The 27,600-nt window shown below is 39.3% G+C and overlaps 1 protein-coding gene across 4 annotated transcripts in view; it reads right to left on the bottom strand.

Annotated features, from left to right (window-relative positions):
• The window catches only part of MACROD2 (mono-ADP ribosylhydrolase 2), a 910,189-nt gene that overhangs the window by 353,847 nt on the left and 528,742 nt on the right, over positions 1-27,600 (bottom strand). For all 4 annotated transcript variants that reach the window (XM_075035490.1, XM_075035491.1, XM_075035492.1 and 1 more), the window contains exon 6: positions 25,040-25,161. In XM_075035490.1, coding sequence (XP_074891591.1) covers positions 25,040-25,161 — 122 coding nt within the window. The remainder of the gene's footprint in view (positions 1-25,039; positions 25,162-27,600) is intronic.

The raw sequence follows: 27,600 nt of genomic DNA, 5'->3' as shown, positions 1-27,600 counted from the left end.
ATTTTTCCTTTAAAAAAAAAAAAAAGTACCAGTTGCCCAGTGATTGGTATATTTCAATAGTTTGATGTTGAGGAAGTCACAGTCACACATAAGCTCTTTATTCAATTTTCACACACTGCAAAACATAAAGGTGACCAGAAGGTACCCCAGTCAGTCACACAAAGACAAAACACCTGACTTCCTTGCGTGGGTGTTGGAGCACCAACACCCATACAGGGTGCTCCATTTTGTCTTCGGAGAGGCTGTCTCTTAGCAGCCTTCCTCAGTTTCACCGCCTCGCCTGGCTATATCTGCAAAGTTAATTGCCCTTCCATGGTGCAGAAATAAGCCAGCCAGCCAGCCAGCCAGCCAAGCCTGCACTAATCAAAAAGAGAATTTTCTAGCGAGGTTCTTGGTCCTGCTCTAGACAAAAGAATCAGAGTTGGGGTAACATAATATCCTGGCAGGCAAAACAGACACCCCGTCTCCCACATTTGGATTTACAACTAGACTTGATTGGAACCATCCCTTGCTGAGTGCAGAAGACAGAGATCCTTAAATAGCTGATCTGGCAAGCGCCACTCATTCAGGCTCATCTGGCAGAAATAGCATCTGCAAAATCATGGGGAGTTAATAAAGCATTCATCGACACTGAAAATGACTGAAAATTCGCTTTTCACTTATTATCCTACCTCTCTAATATGTTTTAAAAGGAACTGTAATTACCATTGTGCACTGTTGTTCGGAAGGAGAAGATCAAAGCCGCTCTAAAGCAGCCACACAGTCCCATCTCTCTTTTGCTCTTTGCTAAATAACAAACGTGTGCCTTGAAGTGATTGCTCCACAGCGAGAAGTGACTTGTGGGAATGAATTGCAATGACCTTGGATTGTTTACTGGGGAACTTATCAGAGATACCACTTAGGCAAGTGCAAAAGAGATTTGATGTAAGCAAACCCAAAGAGTTATATCTAGAACAAATAACACTGTATCTTGTAAAATGCCTATGGCATCTTAGTAAACAAAATCCCTGCTTCCAAACTTTATTATGTTCAGAGTGATGACTGTTTGATACGGTTCGCATCTGATCAAAGAGTGGGCAAAATCTTTCTTAAGAGAAATGTTAATGTTAACCCTATTTCCAATTTTCAAATAAAATAAAATATAATTTAAAAAAATACCCAAAGCTCCCCTCTCCAGGTTCCTGACACGAAGACTTCAAAAGTGCAAATGAAGTGGGTGAAACATGAAAATGGAACAACACACCAACAAAAAATACTGCTGCTGGAAGGCTGTAAGAAATGTTAAATGTGTCACCTATTTGCAAACTTTTAATGAAGCTGTTGCTGATGAATGCCTATAAATCTAAAAGAGTAATGGGACATGAAGAAGAACAAGAGGCCTAAACAACAACAGAAACATTGCCTGACTGGATGAGCAAAAATAGCTTAACATGGTTTTGATTCACTGGTAATTTATGGATCTTTTATCTTTATGAATATAATAACTAATAGGAGCCATAAATAAAGATAACAAATGTTAAATATGTATTACTGTAAGCTCTGCTACACACACACAAAAAAATAAATAATTGTAAATGGTCTACATGCCAAAAATACTTAAAAAGCTTAGCAGCTTTTAAAACAACAACAACAAAACCAGTTTCTCCTTTTCTTGTAACCACATATAACCTTCAGAGCAAATTAGGGCAAGACTAAATCACAGTTTCTTTGCTGAACAACATGGGAAAAACAAACCTTTGAAGAATGAATGCTGTATGCAATTTAGGTATTGAAAAATGCATATGGTATTGTTATGAAGGGAATAGCAGGGAAAGTATCAATAAGAAAATTATATATGCAGCAATTTCTGAATTTCCTCTTACGCCAGAGGGTAGAGAGGCAAAATGGATCCCATTTTCACTGTTTAATAATAAACTGGCAAAGTACACCTCAAAAAAGACTCATTAATGTGAGTAACTTATGTACTGTCTTTTATCCTTTAGTAGCCTGTGTGGACTGTTGCTTAAATCAAATTACCAGATGCTGTGTGAATTACAGATTATTATTGCACATGATTACGCCAAAGTTGGCCCCGCTATGGACAATCTGAGCAGTGACTCAACAGGCCAGAAGTGGAAGGGTGATGATTTCAGAGCTAGTTAGTAATTAATGGCTTCTAATCAGACATCTGGATTACTTATTTGATGATCCCTAACTAGCCTTTTTCCAAAGATGAAACAGCTAAGAATAACACTATATAGTACATTTCCTATACAACACGGCTGCATAACAAACCAATATAATTTAAAAAATTGATTGCCTACGTGATGTAGCATTAGTCCCTTAACCTCAACTCAGTTCACCTAGAAAATAAATTAGAAAGCACTAAAAAGCACGTGGTTTATAAGCTGTGTTTTCCCGGAGGAAAAAACTGCTACTAGCACTACCATATCTGATTCATAATTCTGCTCCATCTAGCTCTAGCCAGCTTACTCTGAATTACAAACAACTGAGATTCAGCACGTTATTTTCTCCCGCAGTATTTACCTGTCAAAGATACTGATCTAGAACATGCATTGTTATTTAGCCTTTTAAAACTTTCTATAGTTGTCCTTCCCCCTGAAAAACAAGGCTTTCTTTTTCAATACGATCCTTCCAATGCTAAGTGTGTAACCAGGCTTTGTCTTGTGAGTGGCAGCTGGGGACAGGAGGCAACCCGAACCCACAGCAGAAGGAAAAACCCACCCTGCAGTGAGGGCAGTAGCCCCCATCCACACAAGAAACCACATGCATGTCCTGAGGGCAGGGCAAGACCCCTAAAACATGCTTCCTCCACTGCCATAAGCCATTCCCAGAGCTTGCCCCCCCTTGCACTTTCAAACTTGGGGCTGTTCAATAGCATATCATAAAATAATGTTCTGTAAATACTTCCAGTCTTTCATCTGCTGAAAAAAACTACAACCTCTAGTATTTAAATACACATGTGACTAAAATGGCATTTCATGCCCCAGTGGTCAGTAGTTCAGACAGCATTGCACTGTCATTCAATACAGTAAAGCTTTTTACACCCTAAGGAATACCGAGAGATGCTAAAAATGTCGTTGGTGGTTTCATTTCAGCCTCATCTGCCGGAGCCCAAGAAAGTTCACAATTATATTTTGCCATCTATTGAACTACAATAAAAAAAATTACAAATACAAAGCATCTATTATATGTAAATTTTTTAATATACCTTTATAAAGTATCTGTTCTAATTGTTCAAAGGTTTGTGGAAGGGGGAATTGTTTCACAAAGAAATAGTCAAAAAAAGGAAAATTTTCAACAGTGTTTATTGAAAGTACTAATTCCAAGTGACATTTTCTATCCCACCCCCCCCGATATTCTGTGAAAACTTTTTACTTCTTTGACACAAAAACTGCTTTGTTCACAAAAAACATTAAAGAGCAGCAACAGAAGTCACTAATGGTTAGTGCCTCCATTGAGAATGAAATAAACATTTATGGGGCTAGGCATTATAAGCTGCTTCTCTCTTCCCCTTACATCCCTCTTGTTGTCCTCTACTATAACCAGAATGTGAAAGGAAGTATCCAACACCATCACATAAGAGGAGACTTCAGCTAATTCTGTGAGGAAATTCATCAGCCAACAGTTATCGTAAACTGTATTATTTGGACATCAAGCAGCTAAATTTTATATTGCAACCATATAACTACTCCTAGAACCATTTATTTACAAAAAAAATTATGGGCAATGTATGCCTTAGAAGAAATTCTCTCATATATTCTCAAACCATCATGCAGAAAATAGCAGCTATACAAATTTATAAGGACTTCAGTCTTTCCAACAACTGGAACTAACGAAATGTACGGCATACTAAATGAAATGGTTTTGCTTGACGAAGGCTGCAAGTTCTTTGAACAGTGAACCAACTGGGATTCAATATTCTAATTCTCAATCATATAAAACACCATGATGGACAGCTCTGTCAAGCTCATTAATACCAAAGCAACTGCTGATAATTGCTCCAGGTTTCAACCTCTAATTAAAGCTAAGTGGCTGGATTTGCATATAGTAAACAATAGAAGTTTCTTGCAATCACACTCCCAGAGGCCTTATCAGCTTCACAAATACAATACCATTAAAACTTGAATGCTAATTATGGTTAATTTCTCAGTGCAAATAGGAGTAATTCACTGGATATTTAGGTCTTTCTTGCTCAGACTTAGCACTGTAGTTTATCTAAATGCACCCTAGACACTTACCAAAAATAACACACCAGGAAGAACAAAACATTCCACCACTTTCCCTTCTCCATCACATGTAATAAAATGATGTCAAATGTTATCAAAAGCATTCCAACAAATTGAGCAAGGTAAGTCAATCAGCCTTTCTCCATTAGTTCCATTTATCTGGGTAACAATGTAAAAAAACCCAAACACCCCTAATCAAAAATACTGCAGGCTAAGCTACTGTGCTCATGTTACAAATTTTGGTAATATGATAAAAAGACTTTTCAAAACTATCCTTATTTTAAACATTGTCTATAGAATGACAAAAATAACAACAATGTGGAAATCTGCATCTGTTAGGAAAACATGTAGGATGCATTAAAGTGTCTCACAATAACACATTTCCAATGTATTTGTAATCTCTCCTTCAACCTCCTGCGTCAACCATAAGAAAAGAGGGAGCAGGGGCACAAGGAGGTAGAAACGATTTTTCCCCTATGAAATAGCAGCCAGCACTCCAGCAGCCTCAAGAGCAGGTTAAGAAGTGAGCTTTGCGTGCCAGCCTGCACACCAAGAGCCTGGTGGTGCTTGCAGCCTAGAAGTGCAGAGGATGGTGATGCACACCACCGTGATGTTGTACTGAGGCTTGTATGAGCAGCACCAAGAGATGAATCCTTCTTACTCAAAGATTGAGCCCCACTGCTCAGCAGCATGCGCAGTACTTGATGCTCGGGATATGCCATCCTGTTAGCTCAGGCTTTTCCTATCCATCTGCTTCGGAAAAGTGTAGGATTTTTCCCCATCTGCTTCATTTCAAAACTCTGCATGGACTGAAGCACAAGTTTCTACAGTGGAGCGACAAGTCACCTAAGAACATCCATAGCTACTATAAAAATACTAGTGTAACACTGACAATGTCACTGGCTAATTACTGACTCTGAATGTACCAGGGAAAAGTTACAGTTTTCTTCCCGCTGCTACAAAGGCTGCATTAATGAGCCAGGTTATGATTTCTATTGACAGTCCCTACTATTTTTACATGCATCCCTGTGGGTTTCCACGCTCCTCCAGCCCACACCAGTTAAGTAACAGGTGGAAAGTGAGTAATTAGGATTCAGAGATACCTGTTTCACAACAGCTGCATCATGTAGAGAGAAGTAAACTTCACTTTCCATGCAAATATTTATTTATGTATGTATGTATGTGGCCTCTATAGGGTCACCAAGGCACTCCTGCTGCTGCTTTGCATGGAACCACCTTCTCCTCCAGCCTGCCTCTGTCCACACCTGCCTGTCTGCTCTTCCAAGGAAAAAACAGACCTCCAAGTAGTACGGTGAAAATACTTACTTGGTAAAAACCTTATTGTCTTTTCCCCCTTGCCTTTCAGAGAGCCTCCATTTTTCTTCTTCTTTCACTAGCCTCTCATCCTGGCCTTTTTCATAAAGGCTGCAACCTTCAGGTCACCTCCCAATGCTTCTCCTAAAACATCCAAGCTTTTGTTTTACCTTGACCCAAAATTCACTCAAAAAAGAAAAATTAAAAAAAAAATTATCCAACACTTGCTATCTATTCTGCTTCCTTCCAGTTCCAAGGTACTGTGACTCAAACTACGCTCTGCAACCAGAACATCTAATTTGATAACCTAATTTTTTTTTTTTAAATTACATTATTCTTCACTCTTTCTATTTCTGTCAGTGATCCCATTAGAGCCCCTCTAGATTTAATTTTCTATGCCCTTAAGTGTGTCTTTTTCCATGCTAGACATTAGTACAGGAATGTCTCCAAGTTCATTGTGTGCCAAGGTTTTTAACTGTCTCTCAGTCAATCAAAACAGGACACAGCTTCCTCCATGAAGCTCTCACACACTAGCCTGTCAACCCAACAGATATGCTTTCATGTTACTTTCCTAGGAAAAAAGGTTAAAACCAAGGCAAGCAAAATAAAGCAAACATAAAATCAGCCTTGGTTCTCTGTGCATGCTGTATTACCTGCTACAGTTTATGAATCTCAAATCCACCCATGTCAAACATTTCCCTGAAGACAGAGCATCACACTGAACAAGGCAGGCTTACTCCTGTGGTTAGCCCTCAGTACACGTCCAATTATTTGCAACTCTTCCACTGCTGGGGCTTTGTCCATCACTACTCCTTATGACAGAAGTTGCCTATTAGCTTTCAAAGTATACCAGCATTTTTGTCTTTTAAATTATTACTTTCTGTAAGCCTTTAATCATTTTTGTTACACTGAACTTATTGAAAGCCAGGGACTGCGATCTGCAATAAGCACATTTAAATGGCTTGCAGCAACAGCTGAGCACTTCTGCAGTGAAACCTCAAGTATATGATAATACTTGTCATGTTAGAAATGAAAATTTACAGAAAATCATGTAAATCTTTTTGCAGAAACTTCAATTTTTGACACTCTTCTGCTGCAGAGTATTGCCCCATGTTGATCGTTTCCACTAGTGCTGTTTTCCAACATCAACACGGTGATGCATGATTTACCAGAACATTTACAGAGCCTTCCCTTCTCTGGTCTAAGATTTGATTATTACTTATTGATTACAGTCATTATGCCAATTGAAGTCATTTTGGGTGCCAAGAGATTACGAGATTTACTTCAGATACACAATGCGGGAGCTTGACTCCAATAGCTTTGGCTGAGTCAAAATTTTTCATCCACCGTGGCTGGGAAAAAGCACACTTGTGATCAGTCTATTTGAAAGTCAAACAATTGCATATTTTTTGGTTTTGTAAAAAAAACCCCAACATTTCCTAATGTGTACCCAGCAATTGCTCAATGCCACTGTGTTCAAGAACCCTTGAAAGGTTTTACTTCTCCTGCTAATTCCTGAGAAGAGGACAGAGATATAGCTGCAAGCCTACTCTTCACCATTAAGAGAGCCTGCTGCATTAAAGGGGTTTGATTTATTTATTCTTCAGTATAAAACATCAGAACAATGTATTCTAGAAGAGTTTAATAAACATACTAGAAAAACACTAGAAAAACCTTGGGAAAAATAGGAAAGTGGCCCATTGGACACATACCCTTTACTTAGAGCTTTCATGCCTTCCAAAATTTTACAGATGAAAACCCACCCTTATTCTAAGTGAGCTACCATTTGACATGAGCTTAGGTCATTGGCTCTAACTCTAAGTCTTTCAGGACAGTGCTTTCCCTGACATCCACAGGACCAACAGGATTTACAAAAAGAAGATCCTGAGCCATTCAAAAAAAGAAAAAAAAAAACCAACAAGTTACAGTCCAGAGGCACAGAAGGTTTCCAGAAACCTTTTTGAAGCAAAGGTCTGGACATGCATTCATAACAGTTAATTTTTTTGTCAATATAAACCAGTTCTTCCTACTGATGTAGAGATCTTAGGACTATTAACAGTACGACTATTGCTTACTAATTTTTGGAGGAGCACTTAATCTTGATCAGCTGCCATTTCTCTGATGAAATTCAACCTCTTTTGCATACTAGAAGACACTAGGATGTGACAGGCAAACACTTCAGTGAAAACTTCACTGCTGACCTTGGCATCGTCACACCCTCAGCACATGCCAAGGTGAAAAAATGTATTGTCGTGGTTTAACCCCAGCCAGCAACTAAACACCACGCAGCCGCTCACTCACTCCCCCCCCATCCAGTGGGATGGGGGAGAAAATCAGGAAAAGAAGTAAAACTCCTGGGTTGAGATAAGAACGGTTTAATAGAACAGAAAAGAAGAAACTATTAATGATAATGATAACACTAATATAATGACAACAGTAGTAATAAAAGGATTGGAATGTACAAATGATGCACAGGGCAATTGCTCACCACCCACCGAGCGACACCCAGCCAGTCCCCGAGCGGCGATTCCCTGCCCCCCCCTTCCCAGTTCCTAAACTAGATGGGACGTCACATGGTATGGAATACACCATTGGCCAGTTTGGGTCAGGTGCCCTGGCTGGGCATGAGAAGCTGAAAAATCCTTGACTATAGTCTAAACACTACTGAGCAACAACTGAAAACATCAGTGTTATCAGCATTCTTCACATACTGAACTCAAAACATAGCACTGTACCAGCTACTAGGAAGACAGTTAATTCTATCCCAGCTGAAACCAGGACATGTATGCACAAACAGGAAGCACCCAGTAACTCTTTGTAGGAATAGCTTAACTAAACATCATCACCTGTACGTTCATAACTTAACAATACAGGGAATGGTTATATTGCCAATGTATTATATGTATATGCTTTTAGGAAGTCTTTGACTTCAGCCTTCCCAATGCCTGCCTCCAGTCCCACTGTAACTCCAGAGAACTAAGCATCTGCTTCTAATTAGCCCTCCACAAGCATTCATACGATTTGCAAGTTTGCTTTGGGTAGGATTTCTCAAGCTCTTCCTGACCTATACTTATGTTGCATTCATGCCTGACTATTCCTGCCTATTTGCTGTTCTCCCTTTAGGATTTAACCACTGAAATAGGTACTATTCATAAGTCAGAATTACCATGGAATTGTTATCTTTAACTAAAAAAATCTTTCACAATTCAGCCCAAACTATCTAATGTTTTATTTGGCTGGAAATGCTTTTATTAAGTCTGTTATTTAGGTACTAATGAGAATTTAGCTCCAAAGCCTTTTCTGGAGCCTGTCATTTAACCAAAATCTCCCTGACACTTGTGTAGCATTCCATTACTCTCCTCAAACTACCTCGTAAAGACTTGCAAGGTGCACGTGTTTTTTTTTATAAATCATCTCACCATCTCCATCCTCTGGCAGAACTAAGTACAAAGGGATTCAGTAGAATGTCATTTTGTGAAATGATACTTTGCATATTTATTCAGAGAAGCCGTACACTTGGGGAAAATGCAAGGCCTGGCCTTCTTAACAGGGAGATAATAAAGAAAAATGGTTTCATTTACTTAAAGTATGTTTGCACTACAAAGGAAAGGTATGATGATAAATCATACTAACTCATCTAAGCTACCCAGTTCAGGGACTACAGGTGGTGCAGCTATGACAGAGCACTTTTTGGTTGAGATTCACTAATATCTAGCCAGAATGGGATAAATTATTTTGATTGTCTCTGGTACCTGCAGAAATCCTTCAGATGATGTTGATGACACTGGATTAAGCCTTCCAAAAAATAAATCCAACTTAGGCCAAATACATGACAACAGCAAAATATTCCCCCTCTGCAACTATAAATGAAAGAAACAGATGTACCACTGAAACGATGCACAATAAATGGTGATGAAGAACACCAGCAGTTCCTGCTTTTAAAAACATCTATCACTAGCAATTTTAATTAAAGTCAACAGTGCAGCAGGTGATTTGGCTCAGCATCCTTGAATTTATCAAGTGGGCTTTTTCTAATGCCTGATTACAGTCTGTAGTCACCACCACAATCAGGGCTAAGTAGAATTAGCTGTCATTAATGTCATTAGCTTCTGGGGGTGAAGTCCTGAAATGAAATATGATGGATACACTTCCACTCAAATGGCAGCTTATTTGAATGAACCAGTGTCAGACAGCATTGCCACCTTGCAGTTTTTAGCAATATGTTTCTTGGACCACCAAATGGTTGGGGGTCTAATGAAACTAATTTGGGGTTGTTTTTGTTTTTTTTTTTATGACTGCCATCTTTTAGTAAAACTTTTGTATTTTATTTCAAATAGACCTGGATATGGTGCCATAGGCTTGCTTGCTTTCCTAAGAAAACAGGCAGCTGCATTTTCTGAACTGGTGAATTATGAACATTCAGATATTAATACTGCATCAAAAATCCAGCTTATATGCCACACTCATGTCTGTGCCAGGGCAATAGAGAAAAGATATGTTAGTGAGATAACTAAATGAGAATCTTCACATATCTGCTGTTTCAGTTACATCTGGATACACCTTTGCTTCTATATAATGCAACTTAGCAGCTCTGATAGTCAAAGACCCTTAGTAATTTTGCAGATGATTAAAAAAGAGTGAAATAATGAAGACACGTGAGAATATAGAACAAAAGGGAGATGGAGAGAGATTAGGAAAATGGATAAATAAATGTCCTATGGAATTTAAACATTATGAAACACACTTTGAGGGATCAAAGAAGGGAAGTACGTAAACACTTAAAGGAACAAAGCTACAGACAACAACAAACATAATGACTCAAGATTGCAGTAAGTAATAATATAATGTTCGGAACACTGTGTTTAAGAAAGAAAATATGGCACCACGGTAAGTATACAGGGGAATTAGAATGCAAGGGAGACATTAATTCAGCAGAAAGAAAGAAAAAATGACAGTTTGATGACTTACATTTGTCTTGAGCTTGTCCTTGTCACCAAACTTAGCCTTGGTGTATTTGAGAATGGAAGAATAGATAAGAAAAGGTCAAACAGGAATGCCTGCATGTAACTGACGTATGAAGAAATGCTTTGCACCATTGTGTATTTTGCTTTGAAAAACGAATTTTGATCTGCAATGATCCAGTTGGAAAAGACGCTCACACAAGGACTTAGAAAGGGCATAAATGAGAACTGAATAGGAGATGGAGATTGAAGATATATCAAAAACATTTTAGTAATCTAGAATCATTAATGGCAACATTTCCTTCTTCTGCAGAGGCAGGCAGGTACAAAGCTTTCTGTATCACGCAAACACTCAGATGTTCAGCTTCAGGGATGTGACAAGGAGGGGCACATTTCAGTTCCAACATGCTAAAACACAAAGAAGCACATTTACGAGGGTGGCCAGAGATGAATCCAGGGGAGGCAAAAATAAAGAGCACAGAGAGGTCATATTGAAACAGCATTATCTGCTTACGAACTAGGAGAATCAATCCCATCACTACTATGCTAGCAAAATTTCCTGCACAAAGCCTAACGGTCTATGCTCGACTCAGGGAGGGATGCATTCCACAACAAGGAATACCAACAAGTAATAAATATAGAAACTTGTTGGGCTTATGCTCTCTCACTTTTCATATAGGCTCTGAAACACTTGCAGTTTTCCTCTTTTTGACACAAGCAGGAGAAAGAACTGCACTGTGTTTATGGAAGTGCAAAGTCAGGATCAGCTGTTCAAGGAGGACACATTAGTGGATAATTCTGCCCCAACACTGTCTAAGTCTTCTTGACTGAGATCATCATCCAAGGTTTCTGTCCAAACTATGTCATTTGGTATGCACAAAAAACATTGTTTCAAGTCTGCTCCTCTTCTGGAAGGGCACAGTTATGTGGAATAGACACAGGTTGAGGTTTAACTCATAAAGATCTAATCCAGCCACTATAAGTCAGAGAAAGTTCAGAAAGGTCAGACAACTCTTAAAAACCAGCAATACACTGATTTATATCCTTAGAAAAAGAAAATATTTGCAATGTAGCATATTCTACATTCCAATGTGAACAGAATAAATAATTTTTAATAAAACCACTAGTAAAGTAAATGCTGAAGCTAACTTCAGGCTACAGAAATGTGTGTTCTTGGCTCATAACTTTAACTTGGGTAGTCAACTTTTAGGAAAGGCATAACAGGACAAAATGAAAAATTCATTTATCTATAACTATCTCAAATTAAAAAATTCTCCCCCTTTGCAGCGATGTCCTATGACAAACCATCAGAAGTCATGCTACAATACACATCTTTTTTACCATAGTTTCTTTACCAAAACTAATTATTTGTTATACGTGTTTTCATCTGTGCTATAAACAAATCTCTAAATCCTAATTGGCAGACATCCCTAGGAGTTGATAAGCAAGTCAGCTTTGAAAAAATAAGGCTGCTAAACTGTTTACTTGAATGTGGACTGCATGTAGTTTGTATAGGTGAGAACAGTTTTTCAGATTAAAGAAATGAGTATTTAATTAGAATAAAATACTGAGGTAGCAGTCATATTACTTCATTTATATTACTCAAATTAAAGTGGTTTTATAATGTACAGGCCTTAAAAGATAACGTGACACCATCATACTGGGATAATATTAAAAAACCTCTCAGGTAAGGGTACAAATTTTGCAGCTAACTATCGATCATTGCTGTTTCTTTATATGTAGCTATGACATAATATATCATTTCTGTATAATGTATGTGGCTCCAAGTGACGGGTAGCAAAGCAGGGGAAACATATTTAATGAGCTGGCAAATAAGGCTTATGAAAGTGTGCCCCTTCTGCTTATTTATCAGAACTACTTTCCAATATATTTACCCTGATCCTAAATACATATTATGCGGTAATGAAATACATTTTTTTTAACCTAGTTAAGTATTATGATGCCCATCTCATATACAGAAAAAAATTATGTTCTAAATTTTAATTTCTTTGCTTTATATTAGCTATGTAAATATAAAAAGCAAAGTTCAAAATAATTTTTTAATTTGCTATTTGAAAAATGGACTGATTTCAAGTGAAAAAAGCAGATACAAATTTCATGCTATAGTTTGTTCTTTGTGTAGATAAATTAAGGCAATGTTTAAAAAAATCAAATGGGATATACAAAAGCATCTCAAAATTATCTGATGAAAAATGGCAAGTGACAGGGACCGTGCAAGCATCATGCAGTGCTAAAATACAGCATCATGCGTTCTTTTCCTCACTGTTAAATTGCGAGGAAAAAAAAAATCTGGTAGTGACAAGTCACTATCTGCCAGACAACCCTTCATACATTTCTAGGCATCATGGAGGGTACCTCCAGCATGAAAACCTGTGAATAAGCAATTTCTAAATTCAGCAGAATTTGACTCCACTTCTGGTGATAGACAGAGTCACTGCAGTCTGTGTCAAAAAAAAAAAAAAAAAAAAAAAAAAAAAAAAAAAAAAAAAAGACCCTGTTGCAGCTATTATTTTCCATTACTGCAATTGCTGTGAATCCCATGAGTCTTAACAGGGACTGCACCTTCATAGCACATGCAGATTGTCATTACAGAGCAAACAGAAGCCCTCTCGAAGAGCCTACAAACTGTGAACAAGATGACAGGGAATAGGCCAATGAAAGGAGGTAAAGTAGAAGGACAACGATGATTTTGCACAGAGCCTGATGGCCACAGCCCACCAGCTCTATGGGCTTTGTTAGGAATTTGTACATGCCATCAACTTTTACTATGAATTTCCGTTACAAGAACCTGCTATTCAAATAATGACAAGCATCTTATACACTTGACTCTGGACAGCCAAGATTCACATGCAAATAAGAACTTCTCTAGTCTATTTTTACCATTTTTTCTTTTTTCAATCAAAATGAAGATTTTTTTTCCCCCAGTACAATTTCCTCTGTACGGAAACATCAAACATTCTCTTCCCCTGCACTTTAAGGCGTAGACTTTCCAGCAATGCCTAGTTTTTTTTACGAGCTGCCTCAAATAACTAGCACTGTGGTCCACTGTCTGACAGATTTGTACTCTGTCCTTCCCTAATAAGACAGTTCCCCAATTATCGAGCCAACAGGCAACATTTCCAGAAAGTTTCATCCTTTTAAGCACAGGATTCTCACAGGGTGATTGGTGAATTATCACATACACAAACTTGCAGAATTTATTCCTGAACAAGCCGTTTCCATTTTTTATTCATAGAATCATAGAATCATTTAGGTTGGAAAAGACCTTCAAGATCATCGAGTCCAACCATCAACCATGCCCACTAAACCATGTCCTGAAGTACCCTGTCTACTTGCTTTTCTAATACCTCCAGGGATGGTGACTCAACCACTTCCCTGGGCAGCCTATTCCAATGTTTGACAACCCTCTCAGTAAAAAATTTTTTTCCTAATATCCAACCTAAACCTCCCTTGCCGCAACTTGAGGCCATTTCCTCTTGTCTTATCTCCAGCCACCTGACAGAAGAGACCAGCACCCACCTCACTACAACCCCCCTTCAGGTAGTTGTAGAGAGCGATAAGGTCTCCCCTCAGCCTCCTTTTCTCTAGACTAAACAGCCCCAGCTCCCTCAGCCGCTCTTCATCAGACTTGTGCTCCAGGCCCCTCACCAACTTGTTTGCCCCTCTCTGAACACAGTACTCGAGGTGCGGCCTCACCAGTGCCGAGTACAGGGGAACAATCACCTCCCTGCTCTTGCTGGCCACACTATTTCTGATACAGGCCAGGATGCTGTTGGCCTTCTTGGCCACCTGAGCACACTGCTGGCTCATATTCAGCCGGCTGTCAACCAGCACCCCCAGGTCCTTTTCTGCCGGGCAGCTTTCCAGCCACCCTTCCCCAAGCCTGTAGCGCTGCATGGGGTTGCTGTGACCCAAGTGCAGGACCCAGCACTCGGCCTTGTTGAACTTCATATGATTGGCCTCAGCCCATCGATCCAGCCTGTCCAGATCTCTCTGTAGAGCCTCCCTACCCTCAAGCAGATCAACCCTGCCTCCCAAACTGGTGTTGTCTGCAAACTTGCTGAGGGTGCACTCGATCCCCTCATCCAAATCGTTGATAACGATATTAAACAGAACCAGCCCCAACACCGAGCCCTGGGGAACACCACTTGTGACCTGCCACCAACTGGATTTCACCCCATTCACCACAACCCTCTGGGCTCGTCCATCCAGCCAGTTTTTCACCCAGCGAAGAGTACACTTGTCCAAGCCATGAGACACCAGTTTCTCAAGGAGTATGCCATGAGAGACAGTGTCAAAGGCCTTGCTGAAGTCAAGGAAGATAACATCCACAGTCTTTTCCTCATCCACTAGGTGGGTCACCTGGTCATAGAAGGACATCAGGTTGGTCAAGCAGGACCTGCCTTTCGTAAACCCATGCTTACTGGGCCTGATCCCCTTCTTATCCTGGACTTGCCATGTGAGTGCTCTCAAGACAAACTGTTCCATAATCTTCCCTGGTACCAAGGTCAGGCTGACAGGCCTGTAGTTCCCTGGATCCTCCCTCCGACCCTTCTTATAAATGCCAGTCACACTGGCAAGCCTCCAGTCCTCTGGGACCTCCCCCGTTGACCAGGATCGCTGATAGATGATGGAGAGTGGCTTGGCAAGGACCTCTGCCAGTTCCCTCAGTACTCTTGGATGGATTCCATCTGGTCCCATAGATTTGTGAGCATCCAGATGGTGTAGTAGGTCACTAACTATTTCCTCCTGGATTAAGGGGGGTATGTTCTGCTCTTCATCCTTACCTTCCAGCTGAAGGGGTGGAATACCCTGAAGATAACTGGTCTCCCTATTAAAGACTGAGGCAAAGAACGCATTAAGTACCTCAGCCTTTTCCTCATCTCTGGTGGCAACGTTCCCTTCTGTATCCATCAAGGGATAGATATTCTCCTTGGGATTCTTTTTACTGTTAACTTATTTGTAAAAACATTTTTTGTTGTCCCTTACGACAGTGGCCAGATTTAGTTCTAGCTGAGCTTTTGCCTTTCTAATTTCCTCTCTGTATGACCTAACAAGATCCCTGTACTCCTCCTGAGTTTCCTGCCCTTTCTTCCAGAGGTGATAAACTCTCCTTTTTTTCTTGACTCCTAGCAAAAGCTTCCTGTTCAGCCAGGCCGGTTGTTTTCCTTGGTGGTTCAACTTGCGGCACATGGGAATAGCCTGGTCCTGAGCCATTAAGATTTCCTTCTTAAAGAACGTCCATCCCTCCTGGACCCTTTTGCCCTTCAGGACCATCTCCCAAGGGACTCTCTCAACCAGTGCCTCGAAGAGGCCAAAGTTTGCCCTCTGGAAGTCCATAGCGGTGGTTTTGCTGACCCCTTTCCTTGCCTCACCAAGAATTGAGAATTCTATCATTTCATGGTTGCTAAGCCCAAGACAGCCTCCGACCATCACACCTCCCACCAGTCCTTCTCTGTTCATAAACAACAGATCTAGCAAGGCTCCTCCCCTGGTTGGCTCACCTACCAGCTGTGTCAGGAAGTTATCTTCCACACACTCCAGGAACCTCCTAGACTGTTTACTCACTGCTGTGTTGTATTTCCAGCAGATGTCTGGAAAGTTGAAGTCCGCCACAAGGACAAGGGCACACGATTCTGAGAGTACTGCCAGCCACTTCCACCAGTCCCATTTTTTTTAAAGTGTACAGCCAGTGTTTCATTAAATGCAACTGAAATAACTAACCTTTCTCCCTCTTCCCATCACAAAATCACCATGTTGCAAAACAGCTACAACAGTAACATCACAGAACAACAAAACAGAGAAGTGAGACTCCCTAGTAATGCAGCCTGTTTGTTAAAGCACTGCTGTTATTTCTTTATACTATGTAGACAGCTGTTTGTGGTCAGGCAGAAGATGAACCAGGTAGGTGGAAGGACTATAGGGTCTTTTCTCCTCTCCTCTGTCAATGCCACTTGGTGCAGTATCTAAGCTGTGCCTGTCCCTGTCTGTACTCAAAACACTTCCCAACACCTAGGATTGGGGGGGGGGGGTAGACGGGGGAGGAGGAGGGGGAAAAAAAGGGATATCCCTATTCAGGAGTCATCATATCATACTTAAAAAAGGAAGAATCACATCAGGTCACACCATCATCACTGTTACCACAAATAATTTCTACATGGTACGTTGTTATGAAATATATTCACTACCAATTGATGTATCTCTCTGAGCTGCTCCTGCCGCTCTTGGCCATAGAATACAAACACTGTAATACACTTCAAGCATCAAATAGAACAAATCCGCTTTCTCCTAGGAAATATGTAGTGAATATATAACCGTACAGTGGCAGAAACAAAATTTAAATGGATTTTCAAAAAACCACAGAAGTGTACACAAGTCTCAGAATGTTATTGCATGTGTTATATGTGCACCCTAAGCTGGTTGTCTTCTCCGTGTCTGTACAAAACCCTCCATGGTGAGAAGGTAGGGTAGCCAGGTAGCAGGAGAAACAAAACTCAGAGGCATTTATCTCAACAGGAAAACCATCCCCAGCACAAACTGGCAAGGTGGAAAAAACAAATTGGCACGGAGAAAAAAAAATTTAAAAAAAATTTGTGCAACTGTGTGATCAAAACAATAAAAACACAACAGCATTAAAACAAGTTTTTTTTTTTAAAGGAATTCTGTTTGCAGCATAAGACAATCTGTCTGCCTCTGCACTGTAGAGCCAGCTCCCACAGTGACTAGGCTACCTGCCAATTTCCCCAAGGCTGCAACAGCCTTGCTGCTGGAGCTCAACCTCTTGGCTGTTGCAACCTTTGGGCTTTTCGCAGTGCTTAATGCATTAAGAACCTGGGTTTCAACAAATGCTAGCGATGGTTCCACATACAAACACTGGTGGAGCCATAACTTTCCTAAACAATTTTCCCAACACTTTACCATCCTTCCAACTAGGAAATTCCTCATGATTCCTAACTGAAAACTCCATTCCTATAAATTCAGACTGTTAGTTCTTGTCCTGTTCCCAGACAGACAACAATTTATTAACTTTTACTCCTTGATAACCTTTTATGCATTAATTTTTTTTCCTGTCTTCCTCTCCTCACTAGTCTTCTATTCTCTGGACTTTTCTTTCACTTCTTCTTTCACTCTACTCTTGGTGCTGTTTCTAACTCCATAATCATCCCTGGCTGAAACACTGTCTTCCAGTTCCCCACTCTGGACACAGCAGTCCAGCTAACTCTTCTATAGTGCAATAGGTAATTTCACGGAACCTTCCTGTTTAATTGCCACTCTATAGCTGCTCCTTTCCCAGTTTTCCTGAAAACAGGGTAATGTTGCCAGCTGCCAGTGCATGATCCACTACAAACTCTAGCTTATTCTCTGAGGAACCTCTGCCTAGGGCTACAACCATTCCTCAACCTTTCTCGGTTGAATGAGCATCTCTGTTTAGGTGTAACGATTTACACTTGACCTTGCTGAATACATCTCGTTTAATGAAAACCTTATTGAAGAAAGAGGATTTTGATTCAAACTGCCAAGATCATTTTGGAAGTAATGGTTGGGAGCACGTGCAACACAGAGCAGCAGGTTCACCTTGGGTTAATGAAACCATGGCCAGCTATAGCAATTCCTGTAACTAAAAGGAGAGATCACAACCCCCTCATACGATGCAGGTGTGAAAAGCCAATGTGGTAATTAAGCAAACTTAAAAGCTTACTGTAGTAGATTAATTTTTAAAGATATTATCTGGAAAATATCTAAGAGAAGAAGAAAGTTAGTAAGCAAAAAAAAAAAAAAGGAAGACTAAGCTGGGGAGAAAACTAGTTTGAAAATGTAGGATCAGTCATATCATAGCTTACAAGTTAAACAAGTGTTTCAAAGAAACAAATTAAGTGGATTTATGATGCTGCGGAAATTTCCTTCCAAAGCAACTCTTATAATTGATGGATATGAATCTGTATCAGAAAACCAGATGATAGAATAAAGTCAAGCTTTAGAAATTTCAGACTTACAGCTCATTGCTATGGCAACATTCTCAGCAAGAAATAAATTTCCTTACAAATAAAAAAACCCCAATTGCTTTACTTTTCCCTAAAACATAACTCTGCATCATGAGAGAACAAGACAGGTAAAGGCAAGACCGTAAAACACTCTGTTAGACCAATATGTTACAGTACACCATTCTAAGTGCCTTTCTGCAATTCAGGTAAAATTCCTTTCATGAATTTTATAATTCAGAACAGGAGGAGCTGAGAACACTCTGAGTTTCAAACTGATATTAAAAATTTAAGTCTATGAGTTACAATTCAAGATTCAGGCGTCACAGAGACTAAATATGTCTCCACTCAAATGAAGCTCAAAGAAACAGTGCAGCCTATAAGCAGTACAACTTCTTTTTAAAGGTGAATACAAATACCAAGAATATCAGTGCATAGCTGCAAAGTCTATTTTTAAAATCCCCGATTACAGGTGAGGACAAATATTTAAGACAATTAAAAAGACAATTCGGTTATTGCTTAAGTGCTATAAATGGGTAAGTGGCAGGTACCTTTCTTGATGTATTTTTATGTGCTGCTCTGAATAATTTGTAGGTTGTGTTTCTGTACAAATGGGTTAATTAGTATTGGTATTAACTTTGCCAATACCCAGACAACAAATACAATTGAAGTAAATGACCCTTGTTTGTAAAAAACACCTACAAAAAGGTTATCAGTCAAAACTCCCAGTAGATTAACTTAATATTTATATGAAAGGAATATCTAACAAAGCCTCAAATAATACTTTAATTTAAAAGCACTGCATATGCACAGCTAGTAATTTGCATTGTGTACACTGATTTAGGACCCCCAAAATGGAGGTACAATGTGGATGTCAAAAAGCATGTCCTGATCTTATTTAGCATACTTTTGTAATAACCCTAGCGAAAATGCAGCATAAGTTGCGTGCACAGGAGGGACCCACTTTATCCAGAGTCAAAAGAGACAACTTGCTCTCCCAGAAATATCCCATCATTACAGGTCACTAGTCATCCCACCGCCAAGTGATGGCTTTTCCACTCAACCTGAAGATGAGCAAGTCAGCCCTTGAATAGGTGCTCTTACTTCCCAGGTATTTCTAAATGGCCATTGCCTTTATATACTTTAGACAGAAGGAGCAGCGTGGTTGTGCTGAGAAATAAGGCCCAGCTAATTGGCTTTCCCTGGAGCAGGACTACCTTTTGCATTCATAGCACAAACATCCAAGCAGAAAGACATACTGATACTTTTGGTGTGTGGTTTTTTTATGCAACAGCAAGCTAATCTAGTAAGGCTCCAGAATAGCATGTACTCTTCCCTACCTGACTCTAGGGAACTGAAAGAAAAATTTCTGTATTTTGTATTTAACCCTGTTAATATATTTGTTGGTGATAAGCAGACCTCTTTCTACAACTCACAGAGCTGCATTATTTGAGGATTCCCTCCAGCCCCCCCCCCCCCATCCATAATTCTGCCTAGAGGGGGAGGTCAGAGAGCGTGGTCTAAAGAAATGCTTCTTGTTGAAGCTTTACAATTCACCCCCTGCCAACATGAAGTGATCCTGAAGACTGCAGTGCCGAACGGAGTCCTGAACAACAGCAGAGCTGTGGTCCCAAATATAACTTTTCCATTTCCATGACCATCGCAGAGGGACCCTGCCCTGCCTTCTGGGTGAGGGATCAGCACCAATTTCCCTTCTCTGCAAAGGCACCACAGCCCTTTTGACTCAGATCCCACCCACAAAAATCCACAGCACCTTTTTTTATTTTCTGTGTAGTTCATAAAGTCTCTGTTTAACCGCAATCCTGGCTTCGACTGACATCAATTGATTGAGATTTTTCAACCACAGGCAAAGTCTGAATGAAGTATGTGGCAGGGAAGTGCTTGATGTTCAGAAAAGTTCCAGGGTATCAGATGGCTTCAAAGCAGTGTATGCAAAGAAAAGCAGGTCAGGAGGTCCTCCGAGAAAGAGCACACAGAGTAAATAATTTCAAACAATGTGTAAATGGGACCAATTTCATCCCTGAAAACAGTGATTACAACTCCCCCAGTCTGCCTGATAACCTAACAATTAACTGGCCTATAAGACTCTTATTTAGAAAACCAATACACGAAAATAGAAAAAGCATCTCTTTGACTATTTTTACCATTTATTCTTTCAGTAAAGACTCAATGCCTATAATGTAATCCCGGTGCTTCAGGCAGCAGAGATTTAATTGATGCAGAATAGCAATTGCTACTAGTGTGTTAGAGACCAATGTCAAAATACAATTTTTTACATTACTAGGAAATTATTTGGAACAATTAAGGAACTTAATTTGCTTAAATGCCAACTATTTACTCCTAAAATAAATTCCTTGTATTACCTTAAATATTTTTTTCTCCCATTAATCTGTACCAATTTAACTGGAGACAAACAGAAACAATGTCTCAAGTATCCTCTTAACCAGGCAGAGGATTGTATAAATAAGATTCATCCAACACAAAAGGTTCACCCAGCACCTATGACCACACAAATAGACAGAGAACAGGTAAAGTGTCTTACAGTGGGCACAGCTACATAAGCAAGTGCAAAGGAAAAAGCAATGCATGTTTTTGGGAATGCCAGATAACAAGTACAAACACAACCATAAACTTTGCTTTGGTAAGCTAAAAGGTAGATGGAGTAGATGACCTGAGAAAGACAAACTCCTGTATGAAAATAGATGATATGGTATTTGAAACCTCATATTGAACATAAAAGGTCTGAGAAAACGAGCACAGGAGACAAATCTCAGGGGCTGTTTGATTTCCCTGAACAATCCTGCGGACAATCAAATTTGTTCTTGAGGCTCTTCTCTCTGCCTTAATGGCTATGCAAATCCTCGCCCATGGCTGGGCTGCTGGTGAATTATAAGCCTTGGCAATCACAATGACTGGCATTTCATTATATTCCCTCATCTCATTTCTGGTTTTACCCATTGTATCTCCTCCCCCCCCCACCTACTGAGATTATAACATTTTCAGATGAGATTTCAGTGCTCCCCCAAGAGTTAGCACAGAGTTGCTCTTATCCATGTCTGGACACCTTGGATGCGAACACAACCCAAATTAATATCAGCTACACCATTTAATTGCCATTTTGTCATACACAGAATGACATTCTTCTCTCTCCCCTTCCATAAAGCTGCATCTCACAATTTACACAGCATTTCAAGATCATTGCTTCCCTTCTTCAGTATGTGAAACATCTATATACACATAAGTATAAGTGAATTTTGATCTATTCTGAATCTTATTCCTGTTCTTCCCCATCCATTTTGAACAGAAACTACAACCTCTATGGCATCCATCATTTCTCTATAGGTAGCTCAACAATATGTAATACCAAAACAAAACAAGTGACTGCTGTAAGTCTATCTAATTTGAGGCTTATTATTCAAGACCATTTCCTCATTATGCTGGTTTTCCAGCACGCTTCTCCCTTTGACTATTTGCAAACTGGGTTATTTTTCCCCACCATATGCTACTTCATCTTTTCCCCATGCCGAGTTACACTGTAGCCGTCAGCTCTGGTTCTGACCTATCTTCCACTAAAGTGGAGGCAAAAACTCCCTTCTGGTGCTATAGCGGATGCTGGATGAGGTTATATTCGCAGCCTCTGTAATCAATTGTCATCATATATCTCTGTCCTTTTCTAGTGTTTGCAACACTGCCTAATGTAGTATCATTTGTAAATGTAATTAATGAGCTGTTTATGTACTCTTAAAAAATCATTAATAAAGATGTTAAACTGCATTTAGTGGTGCACCCTGAGCCACCCTGCACACTTCTGTCCAACTTGATACATTGCCATTCATCATTACTCTTCATTCATAACGCCTCCAGCAATTCTAATTCCTATGACACAATTCATGTTCAAAGCAATTTGAATTGTGGGATTTTTTTCCTCTTTCTGCACTAATTTCTAGACTTGCTGTCCTTTCTGTTTTGAAGATAAATAACGATCCTTTAATGTCTTCCTGCTTCCTTCTCACTTACTACAACTGCTAGTGTTCCAATGCTTTCTGGTTTAGTTAATTCTTTTAGTATACTACAACTTGCTATCATCAATACCTATTCATTTATATGTAGGTTAATTTCAGTTCTAACTTATGTGCCTAGCATTAAAAGAAAAAAAAAGTATACTGCTTTTATTCAGTACCTATTTTAAAATTCCTCATTTTCCTCTTTCCCATACTTATTTCGTCTCCATGTTAAGGAGGCGGTCAAAATATGCTTTCGATTAGCACAAGTGATCTTCTCTCCCTTATTTTAAACAGGTAACCTTCCACCCCCCCATCCACCTCCCCCATATTTGTTTGTCTTCTCCACATTGCAAACATATCTGTTGCCATAATCCAGTCCACACTCAGATGTTGACTATTTGAGTCGATTTGAGCACTTCTGTTCTCTCTACAGGGTCTCTGCAAGCCTCAGAAGTCTTTAGATATTTTTATTCATTTTCTTTCCTTTCCTTCTATGTCTACTGGACCTTGTGAAACGCACTTGGATTTTGTATTCTTTTCTTCGGACTCACAGTAATCTACTGCTCCTTATCTGAATGCATTACACATTTTACTTTGCTCCGGGCTTGATTTGTTCATTAGGGTAGACACTCAAGTAGCCTTCACTTCCAAAAGCATCACTGAAATCACTGGACTTAGGGCTTTTCAGAACAGTCCATGCTCTGTCATGTGGACTTTAAAATCCATATTGCTTGCTAAGCTTCTTAATGTTGGTATGAATGAATGTCTCTTGGCCCCTCTTCAGCTTGTGCAGCTGTGTTCTGCAAGTATGGGTGTTGAGTATTTTTTATCTCAAACAGGTGCACAGTCAACAGCTCTTAACCAGCAAGGAAATAATCCATGGATGATTTCTCCCGTGGTCATCTTTTCTTACTAAAACATCAAGGTAGTTTTCATGAAACCCATGAGTATGACCACTCTTTATTATTCTATGTTGAATACCAAGCTACACCTAGAATGTCCAAAAACTACAGAATCCCTACAGATGCAAGCATTGCCAGCACTGACCAATGCCCAGTGCAGTTTTTTCCTTTGTTATTTCAATGTTCTTTTTTAAACAATTTCTTCTTTTTTTTTTTCTCTCCCTCCTCCCCTTCCCATGTTAGGAACTTTCTTCTCACTAACCTGAATGCCCCAGAAGCAGCATTTAATTGCCCAGAGCCTAAAGGCAGGAACAAAGATGAATGTAGGAGCAACAGCACAGAGATCTTACTGGCGCCAATGAGAATCACAGCAGGACAGAAACATCCTTGTGTGTTTAAACAATCCCAGTGAGCAGTTCAAAACATGCCCCCCCACACCCAAGGTCGCTTTAAGTTCTAACTGATGTGCTGAGCATTAAAAGAAAAAATAAAAAAAATAAAATTAAATAACAACTACATTAGTACCACCTCTCTTTCGCGGCTGGATAATGGCAAAGAGAGGGCTCACTGGACACCATTTTGAGAAGCACAGAGAAGATTTCTTTAGCAGAAAAAGTGTAAAGAGCACAGTCTGCACCAACAAGAAAGAAATAATATTCATCAGGTTTGACTCCAAATGGCACATCTAACTGGGGTTCAAAGACCTACACTTGTCTTGCTCTTCTCCTCAAAAAGCTTTATTTTCCATTTGACACTTTTCCATGTTAATAGCTTCCCCTACTGAATATTTCACCCTGATATAATACCATTGGTTCAACTAACATTTTTTAGATTAAGCGTGTGTGTTCTAACTTGCTAAACATATGTGCTATCACACAACCAGCCAAAATGACTCAAAAGGTGTGAAGTCAGGCCCAGGTGATAACTTCCTTCTTGGTTAAACATATAGGGAACTAACCTATGGATATCTAAAGACTTCATCTGTAACAGTTTGAGCTACAGAATCAAATCTCCAGAGCTGGAGAGGGAACAGCTCCTTTTCTCTGTGGACTTTTAAAATCTGGCCTTTTGAGGTACAAAAATGTAACACGTATTTCAAGCAATCAAAGAACTGTTATGATTCAATGGAATATCATATAACAGGCTATTTTATGATTGATTTTGGTGAGAGAGTGCTATAAAGAGTGCCACTTGACCAATACCTTTATTTTTACAAAGAAACATTAACTGACAGAATAAGCAACAAATTAATCTCTTCTCAGCTATTTAGGAGACAATATTGCATGCAGTTATCCTCCTGACCGGTAGCTTCTTAGGTCTTTTTTAATAAATAATACAGTATAAGAATGACCCAGGGGAACAGCTCGCTCCCTTTTGTAATGAGACAGTTGTCTGTACCCTTACTACCAGGCCAACTTTCCCTAATTCCTAAAATAAGCACATCCCTTTCCTCTAGCAACTATTTTAGCCAAATAACATATTATTTCTTGCTTTTTCATGTCACATGTAGCAAGAAATCCTTCTGGAAAGCTACCATCATAATTACTCTACAGCAAAGAAACCAAGATCCAAATTAGAAAAAATAATGTGTTTTCATACAGTACTTACAATTGATCTGATGTTGTTTTCTTTTGCCAGTTTCAGAGAGGATTTATAGCAATTTGCCAAGTTTTCTTTATGAGTGTCGGTGAGATGGCCTCTTGCAATCGGCCCAACAGTATGGATCACATCTGCAGGAAATAAAAAATAAGAGAAAAAAAAAATATCAGAGATCCTATGGTGGTTTTTTTGCTTGTGTCATGACTCTGCAGAACTACTACATTGCACTGATACTGTACCTAGACACAAAGGTAGGAATAATATTGTAAGAAAATGTTTATAACTGGAATCACATAATAAGCTACATCTGTGAGAATTTAAAGTGAAAAATAGTAAAGGCTAAATTTCAAAGTATTTAGACTAAAGGAAAAAATGAAAAAGACGCAATAAATGCCTAGTTATATGTGTACTGCAATCCACATGCAGGATAGATTAAATGTTTTCATAAATACCCTGCATCTTTAGGGCTGTACAACTGTAAATGTTGCACAAATTTGAAATAGTTGTTCCCACCCCTTGAAGGTCCACTCACTAGGAAAGTTCACTACATAAAACCTCAGCACATTGATGGTGATACACAGATCATCTTTTTTGGTCTAATACTTCAAGTCTTTTCTCAGCAATTATTTTAAGAGAAGAAAAGTTGTGACCTATGAATGTGTTAGTTATTCAAAGAACAGGCTTTCCTCTCACATCAGACCAGATGGAGATGCCATGCAATAAAACAAAATATTCTGTTTGAAGAAACTTATAATGAACAAAAAGAGAAAGTACAGTCAAGGAATATCTTAGGTATGATGCCTCTGGACTCAGCAAAGTCAGATGCTGCAATCAAAGTCTCTAAAGTGCTCTAAGAAAAATGAAGTAAAAAGCCTGGAGTAAAATAAAAAAACTTGAAAAGAAATCTACAGTCTAAAAGGTGTCATGATTTTTATTTTTTATTCCCCCCCCGCCCCCTCATTTGACTAGTAGGAAGCACATTTACTTTCCAAACGTCATTCTTCTATAGCACATGCGAACACAATAGAATGAGTTAGGGTGGCAGGTACATTTTTTTTTTTTCTCCTTCCTTACAATCCCCTGCAATATACAGCAGCAGCAATAAACAGTGGCACTATCTTCTGCAAAGTTGCCACAAACAGAGATTAGGCCGATGCTTTCAATTGCAGTACCACTGGTCCCATTGGTTAGGTTGTGTTTCCATCCCATGTGGGACAGGTTTCCACGCGACATCTGCTGTTGTAACACTCCAGAATATTTTAATTTACTCAAAAATCCTACAGAATTCACAGTGTTATTCTTTGCCCAAGCTGTCTTTGATTGTCCAACCTATACCAAAGCATAAGTGAAAATGGACAAACTAACATTAAAATGCATGCTGTCTTTTTTTCTTTTTTTTTAATACAGACACCATCTGTCAAGCCCTGGTCTCTACTACTTAAAAGGTGACTTATGTGCTAAGGAATATGTCTTGAACATTTCCAAAAGTTTTCTTTACATTAGCCAGAAAGTATTGATAATTCAGCAAATAAAAGCATGTCAGAGAATCCCAGTGCCCAGAAACACAGAGGAATCTGCTGTGATGGGAAAGTGAAACCCACAGAAGCTAAACTTCCCAACTGCTAGAGAAAACCACCCTACTGAGAAGTAAATAAAAGGTTAACTACTCTTCTTTCCATTTTGATCACAGTAATTTCTCCAGTTGTGGGAACAAGATGGACAGATTGGATAATTTCTGTTGAATGTCACAGCTGCCAGACAGTGACTCCAGCAAACCCTCCCTACAGCATTTCAGGCAACTGAACCATCAAGTAGGTGTTGAGCCGTTGCTAGCTGATGAGCAGGATGATAGCAGGTGATTGAAACAAGCAGAATAGCTTCACCCAGGAAGTTCAGGAAAGAGTTATTTTCTTTATACACGTTTTAGCTACTGTAATAAACTGAGAACTATTAATACCTAGAAAAAAGTAAATAGCATAGCTAGTTTAAATTTGCTTCTGCTTGCAGAGATAAAGTTGTGCGAGTACTTCCATTAGGAAAGACCATAATTTTAGACCACAACTACAGCAGTTTCCTCCAGGTTGAAACTTTCCAAGGAAGGTTTCTATTTGGAAGTGTTGGTGCTTGGTTGTTGGCAACTTCAGAGAAAGAAAAAGCTTCTATTGTCTATTTTTTTTCTTGTTCTTTGCTTTTGAAAGAGGTAAGCTGCAATTACTGAGCAAGGGGGAAGGAATATACTAGTGAAGCGAACCTCAATCAAGGTCATTCTGCATTTATAGACACTAAGATCAGAGGTACCATGATGCATTCCAAATTCATAACACCTGCCAGCCAACAAGCAAATAAAGTAATGAGTACAAAACCAACTGAAAAAGAAAATGTAAAAGATGAATAAAAGAAAGAATGATAAAAATTTCCTTCTTTCTGCTAAGGCTGAGTTAACTTGCATTTCAAGGTGCAGCTGCTTAAAAGCTGAAGCTTAATAGCTTAAATTATTAATTTATTACTTAACAACAAGAAGGAATTTTGGGGAATAGGCCAGGTACCAAATTCTTGCTTGGGTCTTTCTG

This window comes from Buteo buteo, chromosome 9 (genome assembly GCF_964188355.1).
Source record: "Buteo buteo chromosome 9, bButBut1.hap1.1, whole genome shotgun sequence".
NCBI classification, from domain to species: domain Eukaryota; kingdom Metazoa; phylum Chordata; class Aves; order Accipitriformes; family Accipitridae; genus Buteo; species Buteo buteo.
Note: the sequence above shows the minus strand (reverse complement) of the source record. Positions and strands in the feature narration are given on the sequence as shown.